Source organism: Brassica oleracea, chromosome C5 (assembly GCF_000695525.1).
Source record: "Brassica oleracea var. oleracea cultivar TO1000 chromosome C5, BOL, whole genome shotgun sequence".
NCBI classification, from domain to species: domain Eukaryota; kingdom Viridiplantae; phylum Streptophyta; class Magnoliopsida; order Brassicales; family Brassicaceae; genus Brassica; species Brassica oleracea.
In genome coordinates, this window is record NC_027752.1 from 38,112,662 (window position 1) to 38,123,245 (window position 10,584).

Below are 10,584 nucleotides of genomic sequence, written 5' to 3' on the forward strand. Positions count from 1 at the left end.
AAAAGATGTGGGGCCCGCTGCACTATTTGCACAGTGAATTTCTCTTCTATATAAACGATCGTTTCGATCGATTGTAAACACACCATCCTTTTCTTTCAATAACACATCCTCTCTTCTTATCAGTATTATCTTCTTCGTACGGATATAAAATTTTGCTTTATTTAAATTCCTGCGATATAATAAAATTCCAGTTCTTTTCATAACATACTAAATATTATTAAGCAAATAAATTTGATGAAGTAACTAACAAAGCACTCTTTGAAAGAAACAAATGTGTCCCCAAAAAAATCCGCCATTTCTTGAAATTCTCCTGACTTTACATATAGTTTAATAATTTCTGCTTAGAAAAAGAAATACATATAATTTAGTAAATTACTTAATATTTTGAGAAACTAAATTTGATGAAGAAACTAAAGCAGGCCACTGATTTACATATAGTTTAATAATTTCTGCTTGGATTGTTACTAGTTTCCACGTTTTCATCCGAATTCAAACCCGTATAATGTAATCATATTTTCAAAAAGAAGTTCAATTTAATGATTTACTATCATTTCAGCTAATTCTTGTAACCTCTTTCTACGATTAACTAGTATACCTATTGTGTAAAGATAAAGAATTGATCACCAAATCCTCCACATGGTATTACTTTTTATTTTGTAAGTTGCGACTTGTATCCCACAAGCAGATATAAGCACTCAGAACAAACTATGTCACAACAAAGAGATGCCAGTGCAAAGATGGAGTTGTTTGATTCTGAGCCAAACAACAAAAGGCACAAACATGTCACATGTCCGCTCGTGGATCTCGAAACCGACATTAGATTATTCAGTAGTCTTTCTTTTACATATACTACAAATCATGTGGGTGACAAATTTGAAGTCGAGTATAAGATACTAAATATTTAACTTAAAGAAAATGAATTTGTTCTTTCTTTACCTCGGAAGAGAGCAACCAAAAAATAGCAAAATGGCTTCTCTTCCGAGTTCCCTCTTGTTTCCAACATCACACATATCCCTCCCTATACAGACATCTTTAATTCTTTCCCATAAACATTTGAAATGAATTGGTTAAAGATAGCAATGAAGTTTTTTCCCGTGTAGAACAGTCGCTGAATAGATTCGAGATCAGTATATAAGGTTATGATCTCAATGAAAGACTTGAGCTGATGCGTAGTATTCACTCTCATTGAAGAAAGGTCTTAGATCTTCTTTGCACATGAAATCTAAAGGGAAAGAGACTAGATGTCCCTTTATCGACTTTAGTCTGTCCATCGGATCGCTTCTCTTGATGTCTCCATTGTGGTAAGACTCCAGCTTCTCCGGTGCTATTCCCAAGTCGATTGTTGTGTGTCCCAGTTTCTCCTTCCAATACGATATGCTTTGTCTGAACGCCATTCTGCGTATATACATACCCAGGAGGAATCATGTGATAGTGTCCAAAAATGGAAAAGGGAAAGACAAACCGGGATTGTACCTTGAATGGATGAGATCATTGGGTACACAAGAGAAGACATCCTGATATATCATTGTGTTTGTCTGCATTGGGATATAAATAGCTCAAAGGTTATATATATATTTGGCCAGTGAAATTAAAATGTTGATTATGTAAATCATGTTTCTAACCTTTGCAGTTGCCATCCATATCTCCTTGTAGGTTGAATCAGAAACAGGATCAATTATCTGATCAATCTGAAAAAAAAAGACAGAGATCTGATTATTGTAAATACTAGCACGGGAAGCATTAAGAGTCTTGAAGACCCTCTTCAATCACAGCCATTGCTTGAAATTTCAAGCTGGGGAGGTTTAGATCATTAGGTGTAAGTACAACATTGGTTTCTAAGAAAAAATTTCATGGCAATTGAAGTATTAAATGTGTTTATATACTGAAATCTCTCGACTCCAATGGTTATACTATAGAAAAATCATCCAACATAGAGAAACAATTAAGGATATGATACGAACCTCTCCACTACGAAGTCCAAGGTGTTCTGACCAAAGAGAGAGCCTAAGGCTTAAAGAAAATTTCCCAGCCTTCCATGGCTTTCCAGCCATGAACGAATCTACCAACTCTTTGTCTTCGATTAGTACTCCAATCTGATATAAAAGGACACAAGCATGTTATGCTTCTTAATGTTCAGCGTACATACGGTATTACAATAACATATTCAGCATGTACTTTAAAATCAATTCCGTATAAACTTCGCTATAACATGTTAGCATCAATACTCTCTTTTAAGAAGAAAAAGGTGTTCACATAAATAAACTAGGCTTTTGGAAATCGATGCATAACACCCAAAAAAAGATAAGGTGAGTGTAAAATATTGACCTCAGAATCCCTTGAGCCAAGCAAACTCCGGTCATTGATATTGGCAGATCCAATCAATGCTGCACGGTCATCAATTATCATGATTTTACTGTGAACATACACCTGCACAGAGAGAGAGATATTATTCACATTTTTCAGCAGTCACTACATTTAAACACATTAAAAAAACATGCACTAAAAAGGCAGCGATGAAAATCTAACCCATAGATGATTAATTTGTTACCTGACTAGTGGCAACAGGTCCATCTTCGGAAAGTTTATCATACGCCCTAAGGCCGTAGAAGGAGATATAATCATTAGCCTTTGGGCCAACAGTTTTGTAAAGATTGTTCAATATTGAATTATGTCCTCTGTACATGGTTCGATACTGCCAATGCATTATGGCTCTAACTGATGCTGCACCGCTGTCATCAATACCTCCCTGACAGGTACATAGGTCATTTAGAACAAATGCATATCAGAGGAAATTACTTTTGAAAAATGAAGACAGCATTCTAAAGGAAAAGTAACCTGAAACCCCGGGAGGAGAGGTATAACAACAATAACTCTGAAACTTTTCTTTTCGTTATGGGCACGCAAAATCCTCTTGTACAACGCTTCTAAGACACGGTTCTTTATTGTGTCATCTCCAGAAAGGCCTGATATGAAAAACTGATTCTGGATAGGCATAGCACAAGATGTGAAGTCAGAAAAATGGAGCGCATGTGAACCTATGTCCACTACTTTTATAATGCGAATATGGCAGGTTGTTTTAATAAAATTCTACATGATGCTGTCAAATTGTGATTCTATAAAGAAAAAATTCTTATAGCAAATACCTCAATGTAGATAAAATGTTCAGCTTTATCAATGAGAGAACGGTAAGCAGAATGGATACTCTCTTCAACTTGGCTTGTTCCAGCAGACCACTGGCTGACGCTTCGTATAATCTGAAAATAGGTGCAATCAGTGTAAATATTGACGGGAAATTCTGTTTTTTTCTGAGAAAATTTCGAAGATTGTAAGCAAGGCAAGAAGGAAACAGAGGAGCAACTTACACAATAGCCTCTTTGCAATATAAACTGGGAATGCAATAGATTAATGGTATATGTAAACTTCCAAAACACCCACCTGACAGCGGCATGAAGTTCTCGGACCGACTTGTCCAGTCTCATCTGGCGACCCGACTTGATAACCACGTTCTTGTGTTTCCCACCACTCTGAATCAATTGAATTAGAACCACGCTTTGCCACTGGAAGATGTAGCCCATTACGATCATCTACAAATCCCCTCATAGGAGTATCTCCCACACCTGGTTCTATTTTGGATTTCCGGAAAGAGAATGGACCATTTCTACTGTTAGTACCATTTGCTTTATGCCCCCTACTCGAACCATCCTCATCAACTGGCTCTTGAGGCAAAAGTAACGGAATGTCCTGCAAAGATGATCCAGAAGAAAATGAATCATCTCTTCTAATCCCTCTAATGCTGTCTTCGTCATTCTTGCATTCAGTGTCCGACTCCTCTTGCCTTCCCATGTAGTGGGGTATAACCATGTGATGTTGGGGCATAAGAAGCGGAATTGAATCTTCGTATGGTGCTTTGTTTCTCTGAAACGATCATTGATTATTTTACGATAATGACACCAAAAATCAAAGAGATCGAAGAATGTTCATGACGAGTGGATAAACCTTAGCATAGTTCCAGCGTTGAACAAAGTGCCTAGCCACATCACGGCAAGGTGGACCCCATAAAGCACAATGCACATCATGCCAAGGCATCCGTGGATATTTTTTACGGTCTAACTCATCTTTCAGAGCATCCTCCCAAGTGTTTGGTTCAGATTCTCTGCAAAAAATTTGAAGGCGTTAAAACAGTAATCAAAGGGTAGAATTCAGAAAGATGAAAATGTGGCAATCCTGGTTTGTATTGGAGATTCAATATCTGATTGGTGGAAAGCACCGAACAGTTTACCTTCAAACATCACAGTCAAAATTACTGAAAAGTGAAAGATAATTTGTTCTTATTTAAAAAGGTAAACTTGGTAAACTTAAAAGAGACTCCATTTACATCTAAAAATCAACTCGCCTCTTAGTTCGCAATACTAAAATCTGTTAATACTCGTTGTGAAAGGGAAATTCTTACCTAGGGTTGTAATAGTCCTTTCCAGGCCATGTCACAGAAGGGTTATCTCCTACTTTATGTTCAAACGTGTCGTACCGGCCAAAACACAAGTCCAACCCTCCAATGAAGCAAACCTGATGATCGACGATGACGAGTTTTTCATGGTGGGACCTGCAAAGACATGCAGAAGTATAAATCAAAGTTATTCCTGTTTATTTTGTGGTTAGGAATATTAGAACTAATAAACAAGAAAGAAATATATTAGAACTGTGCACCATATCATACCAGAGATAGACACCGCTAGAGAAGTGGTCAGGATAACGAAGTACCCTCACATTCTCATGAATGCTAAGAAGCCTGCGTTTGCTATATACACTGTTGATCTTTAAAGCAAGAGCAACCTCCTTGTATATAAGGATGTATATCTGAAAAGTGATAGTAATAAGCAAATGAAAACTTGAGATTCGAAACAGTGCACTGAAATTTACATGTCTACACTGTTGTGAAGAACAGAAGCAACCCTCCTTGAGTAGAAGTATATAAAACTCTTACACTCATAAAACTATGAAATACAGAAACCTACCCCTCCAGACTAAAAGTGCAAGAAAACGAAGTCAGCATTTACTCTAACCAAGGAATTATCCTGAGTATAACAAGCATTGAATAAACTAACCAAATGCTAATTTTTGAGAGGACAGGAAGAAATGATCCCATCCAACACTATTTCTATTTTACTAATTCAATTCGTCACCAAGTATAAACAGAAACAATGACTGATTTAGCAACATCAAATATTCACTGCAAGGCCACCCAATAGGTCTTAGGAGGCATGCCAAAGAGAGTATAGCCTTCAATAACAAAGACAAAAATGAACGCATTAACATGCGTTCATCCCTCCTAAGCTGGCAAGTAAGATCTCCTTAGCCCACTAAAGAAGCATCAATATAGAAGAAATAGCTACTAAGTACATAGATGTCTGTAGTACGTACCTGAACTCCTTGCTTAGCTTTGTTCTCCAACAAGTTATCAAGTCTGGAAGATGTATGAGAGTCATAAGGGCGCCTAAGATAGAGTTCTGGGCACACCCACCAGCCACAAATGAAAATCTACAAGACAAATCAGATCAGTTGAATAAGTAAGAAAATCAACTCATCGTCCGTCTCCACACCCTTGAATGAAAAGTGGCAGACCTCAGATTTAGCATTTTCAATGGCCTCAGCCATGGCTGCAAAAGCTGCTCCACCATCCACGAACCACTGGGCCTGACTTCCGTCATCTGTTAAACCCCTCGGCGGAGCAAATGAGCCAAAGCGATGAGGATGGCACCAACCCTCAGGGGGTCTAAGGGCCGCATCGTTAATAGAAGCCACCCAATCTTTAACCTTTGCACTACTCTTCGCCCTTATTCTTATACTCCGGTTTCCAGATGTTACCTGGTATTTTTAACAAAGTTATGAAACAGTAATTCTCCACCCCTTTATTGACATGTAAACCAGGGAAAAAAACTAAAAGGGGACAAGAAACTGATGATAAATAAAATATGGAAGGTTACGGAAACAAGGATTTTATAGAATCCCACTTTAATTGACAGCAATTTACTAATCGTCTTGGCTATCAGTTTCCCAAGGTGCAACTAAAGCTCCAAGTTGATGATCAGCCAAAAAGATGCAAACTTAGGAAATCGACAAAAGATACCTTGGACAGTTAAAAAAAAATTATATATAGAAGCATTAAAACAACAACATTACAGGTTATTTACACAAGAGGGTGACGAAAAAATGAATACCAAGGAGGCTTATCAGATGAATTAAGCAAAAATGTAAATTCTAAGAGATATGTAGGACAGTAGCTGCTAACCTTGAATGCATGCCGCAGCGGATTATGATCCTTCAGCTCTACTGCTAGTGATACATCAGCACCATCATTTCCATTAGAAACTGGTAGGACATCAAAAACAATTATATCCAATAGCTTTGGATCAAATGGATCTTCCAACAAGGCAAGAAAGCCTGGCTTTAGTACCCCCCACACCTGTACTGGAGAAAAAAATAACCTTAGCTATGATCTTATATCTCAAATTACCAATGAGTGTCTGATTGGAAGCAAAAAGTATAAATTGTAAAAGGAGACGATTACAATATTTGATAGCACATACATTGTGAACATAAAGATTTACAGCAGTTATATACTTCTTCAAACTTTATATCTCACCAGTGTGATTAAACATTCAGAAAATTTTAATTCTCAACAGTCCTCCAATGAGAGTAGTAACAAATTTTGGTATTATAAAAGAGCTACTAACGGTGAAACCTACTTTCTTCTGATATATCATTTTTTCATGGCATTCGATGCGTTAAGAGACAAAGAAAGAGTGGAAAAGGGGACAAGTCATCCAATAGGAAATCCAGAGGTAATCAAATTCCCATAGCAATCTACAAACTAAACGATATGAAAAAGAAAATTACAATTTGCATACCTTCTGCCAGTTATCATTGCAGCAACAGAACCAGCAGCATCCACAGCATCTATCAGAATCATCGCTCTTTGAAATTTTCGGTAGATGTTTAACCATGATATAATCTTCTTTCAGTTTGGGTCCATACTCTGGTGAAAATGACAACATCGAGACCTCCAAAAACCTGCAAACCTATATTACGTATTTAGCACTTAACAATGCATGCGTATAGCCCCTCTGAGATGGAACGAAGCTCAATTAATATGGGAATAATAGCTCGAAATGCATAGAAACCTTCATCATTCACTTGCTATTTCTAGCTAGAATAGAAAGAGAAAAACCCTTGGCAAAACTAAGTACAGACTATGATAGAGTAGTTTAGCCACGCAGAGAAATAGATTATAAAAATATACCTCTCGTGAATTGACAATATCAAGATTCCCTAGAAAATGATTAAGATATTCTTGCATAGCATGCTTTCCTCTAACTGATATGGACTGCTGTCTTCCCAAAGGGCGAATGACTGGCAAAGCAGCACTTGAAGGAACATCTCTGCAAGAAAAAAGAGCCTACTTGTAAGTAAATAATGACATCAGCTGGACTAGTACATCAGCAACTTATAAAGCCAGAAATGGAGCCAGCAAGTCTAACCTATTTTTGGCACTCTCCTCTTGATGTAACTGGACTTCATCAACATCTTCATCTTGCACAATGGGTGCATGATCCCCTATTCCTAGATTTTGAAGCCATTCTTTAACCTTTAATATTATATTCCAAAGAAAACAACATCAAAACTCAGTGCAACGCCAAGCAGACAAACTAGTAAAGCAAGTTTTAATATTTAAAGCTTGAACACAAACCTGTTCTTGCTTCTCGTGAATTTCTTCGATAAAAGCACGTTTCTTCAATGCAAAATGCAAATAAAATACTTGAGAAGCTTTCTTCACAAGCTGCCACTTGAACTGTTACATAAAAAAAAAAATGCTAAAGTCAGAAAATCAAATCAAGGCTCCACTAAAACAAGCACCGTTTCTACTACAGTTATGCATTTGATACATGTCAGCCATATCACATCGACTTGACGATTCAAAAGACCATCTCTTCAAAAGTTGTGATTGTGAGATTATACAAAGAAAACAAAAGGTCTCCCCAAACGAATATAGTTTCTACTTCGATCAATACTCATAATATTCGAATTATGCAACAACATAACTCTGAGGATGATTGAAAGGGAGGGAGGGACTTGCCTGCTTGTATTGGCACTCAATGGTGTACGACAATAGCACGGGGCTAATATCGCTGGCATCAGGGCGAGACACGGAGACGATTACAGCTTTAGGCAATTCTTCGAAGATGCGATTCGCCTCCTGCGTAGGAGCCGGCGCGAAGGAGAAGAGCGACGAGACCATCGAAGGAATCTGCTCCGGCTGCATCTGAAAGTATCGTCCTCCTCCTCCTCCGCCGCCGCCGCCACCGGCGGGAGACATCAACTGCTCAGACGCCATCCTCTGATCGCAATTTCCCCAACTCGATCTCCGAATTTTCAAGATCTAAAAATCGCGTGTTGATCCTTTTTGGCCTTGAGGGAATTTCCGATCAGATGACCGGATCGATAGAGATGATGAATCTGAGGGAAAATTCAAAAGTGGGAGAGAGAGAGACGGTGTTGGTTTTGTTTACAAAGAAAGCAAAGTGAAGATGATATGAACTACGTCTGCTTTGACCTTCTTTAATTTGCGCCGATGGTACTTCGAAACCGGATCCGTGTTTTAAAAATTTTACACACCTTATATATATATAGTCTAAGCTTATAATATAGTTCCTTTTATTTGAGATTATATCAAGTTTTATTTAAGAAACATATCTTCAAAAAATGACATTGTAGAGAAAAATCAGTAAGCTACTCACTTTTAGCCAATGTTTTTAAACCCTACCCGGACACTGAACCGGACGATTTACTGGGTTGCTGGGTCACTGGGTCGACCGCGGGTGAACGGCAGATTAATAAATAAATTAATTTTATTATATAATAATATATCAGCTATGTAAATAAAAATATATAAACTAAAGTTTGATATTTTGTAAATGGTTTTTAAGAAAGAAAAATAATAGTTTGGATATGTATATATTTATGTTTAAAAATATTTAAAAAATACTTAACTTTAGTTTTTATATTTTTATTTTCATCTGACATACAAAATATCAAAAAATAGTTTAAACTATTTAAAATTTTCTCTAACAAGGTAAAATGTATGACATCTAAAAAAATCAAGACATAAAATTTATAAATATTTAAATGTGTAATGTGAATAATAAATTAAACTTTAAATACAAAATAAACCAAAAGTAAAAGATCATTGTAATAAATTGTCAATAACGAAAATAAACTAACACCAAATCACATCAACTAATTTTGGTTTTCTAAACCATCGTTCACTTCATTTTCTTCAGGTGGCATAGTGAAATCTTCATCAAAATCTAAAAATTACAAATATAAAATTGAAAAGAGAAAACCTAACTTTTTTTTTAATCATCACCTAATTTATTAATTGGAAATTTATAATATAAAACATAATCTAAAAACATAATTAAAAACTAAAAAAAGAAGTTAAAATTATTTATTGGTTCAACCGGTGGTTCAACCGGTATCGGGTTTCGGATTTTACTTGATTTTTACGGATTTTTGCGGGTTTCTAAATATTGAGTTTTTCACAAAATCCAAACCGGATTTTTTTCTGGGTCATCCAGGTTTACCGGTTCAACCGTGGGTCCGGGTCGGGTTTCAAAACACTGGTTTTAGCCAACACAATTACCAGTTTCCTGTAAAATATAATTTTCATAGATCTATTTTGTTAATTTTGTTTTATTAAAATCATTTTTAAAGCATAATTAATTATATCCAAATACTTAATCAAGTGATAATTAAACTGCCTTTTTCTAACCCATAATTTTGAAAGTTGTTGTGATTTTGAATCATTTAGCACATGGTTAAATCGTGTGCACCACTGTACAAATTAGTTACCGTCATTGATTTGCCGTATAAAGTTACTGTCATTGATATGGCAGGGATGAACTACAGTACACAATTACTGTCCCTAATCATTTAAGTTTTAACACATGATACTTTATCTCCTATTTTAACTTCTAGTAAAAAAATTGAGACAACGATCAATCCAACTTGTCTTTCATTTGCTAGATCCATACACAAATTGGTGAAATAGATAATGCGAAGATAGAAAATAAACTATGAGTTTATTAATGGGAAAATGGCTATTAAAATCCCAAACTTACAGATTTTGGCCATTTAAAGCATATACTTTGGCTTAGACAACTTAAAACATCAAACTTTTATTTTAATCCTAAACTTTGTTTGACTAAGCCACATTAGGCACATCGCTAAATTCTCTAACAGAATTATAAACAGAGTTAATTAACTCCCAAGTCTAGTTAAATAAAAGATGTCAACTTTTTTAGGGTCCCAACTACATGTAGGCATATGCAATTCCATAGCTACCGAATCAAAAGCCGCTTTGAAGAGTTGCGAGAAGCTCTGCGTTTCTCAGGCTTATTTGGAAAAACCTCAAAAAACCTAAAGTGTGATTGATGTATACGATAGGACTGTATTATATAAACTATGCAGAACTGAATATTGTAAAGAATAAATTTGATAAAATTATACCAAAGATTAAGAAAATGATGA

At 36.1% G+C, this 10,584-nt stretch overlaps 1 protein-coding gene across 2 annotated transcripts; it reads right to left on the minus strand.

The window, feature by feature from the left end:
- Positions 1-843: 843 nt before the first annotated feature.
- Positions 844-8,614, minus strand: LOC106295624 (phospholipase D p1). Of its 2 annotated transcripts, XM_013731577.1 has the most exons (20): positions 8,132-8,614; positions 7,745-7,846; positions 7,536-7,642; positions 7,298-7,436; positions 6,906-7,076; positions 6,287-6,460; positions 5,620-5,862; positions 5,419-5,535; positions 4,715-4,854; positions 4,451-4,600; positions 3,997-4,153; positions 3,436-3,915; positions 3,144-3,254; positions 2,836-2,982; positions 2,549-2,746; positions 2,326-2,427; positions 1,962-2,093; positions 1,623-1,688; positions 1,474-1,535; positions 844-1,395 (listed from the first exon to the last, which is right to left on the minus strand). In XM_013731577.1, the coding sequence occupies exons 1-20, from the start codon at positions 8,387-8,389 to the stop codon at positions 1,146-1,148; spliced, it is 3,306 nt and encodes a 1,101-aa protein (XP_013587031.1). In that variant the 5' UTR covers positions 8,390-8,614; the 3' UTR covers positions 844-1,145. The 2 variants fall into 2 exon arrangements, with proteins under 2 accessions (XP_013587031.1, XP_013587032.1); XM_013731578.1 differs by lacking the exons at positions 7,536-7,642; positions 7,745-7,846; positions 8,132-8,614 and having other exon boundaries at positions 845-1,395; positions 6,906-7,068; positions 7,298-7,387.
- Positions 8,615-10,584: the final 1,970 nt, after the last annotated feature.

What these genes read in the sequence shown, in the direction of transcription:
- LOC106295624 (XM_013731577.1), bottom strand. Translation starts at nt 8,389, where the DNA reads ATGGCGTCTGAGCAGTTGATGTCTCCCGCCGGTGGCGGCGGCGGCGGA. An exon ending in CGCTGCGGCATGCATTCAAG is followed by an intron (nt 5,863 to 6,286) that starts GTTAGCAGCTAC and finishes TAAAAATACCAG; the next exon opens with GTAACATCTGGAAACCGGAG. An exon ending in TTGGCTCAAGGGATTCTGAG is followed by an intron (nt 2,094 to 2,325) that starts GTCAATATTTTA and finishes CTTTTATATCAG; the next exon opens with ATTGGAGTACTAATCGAAGA.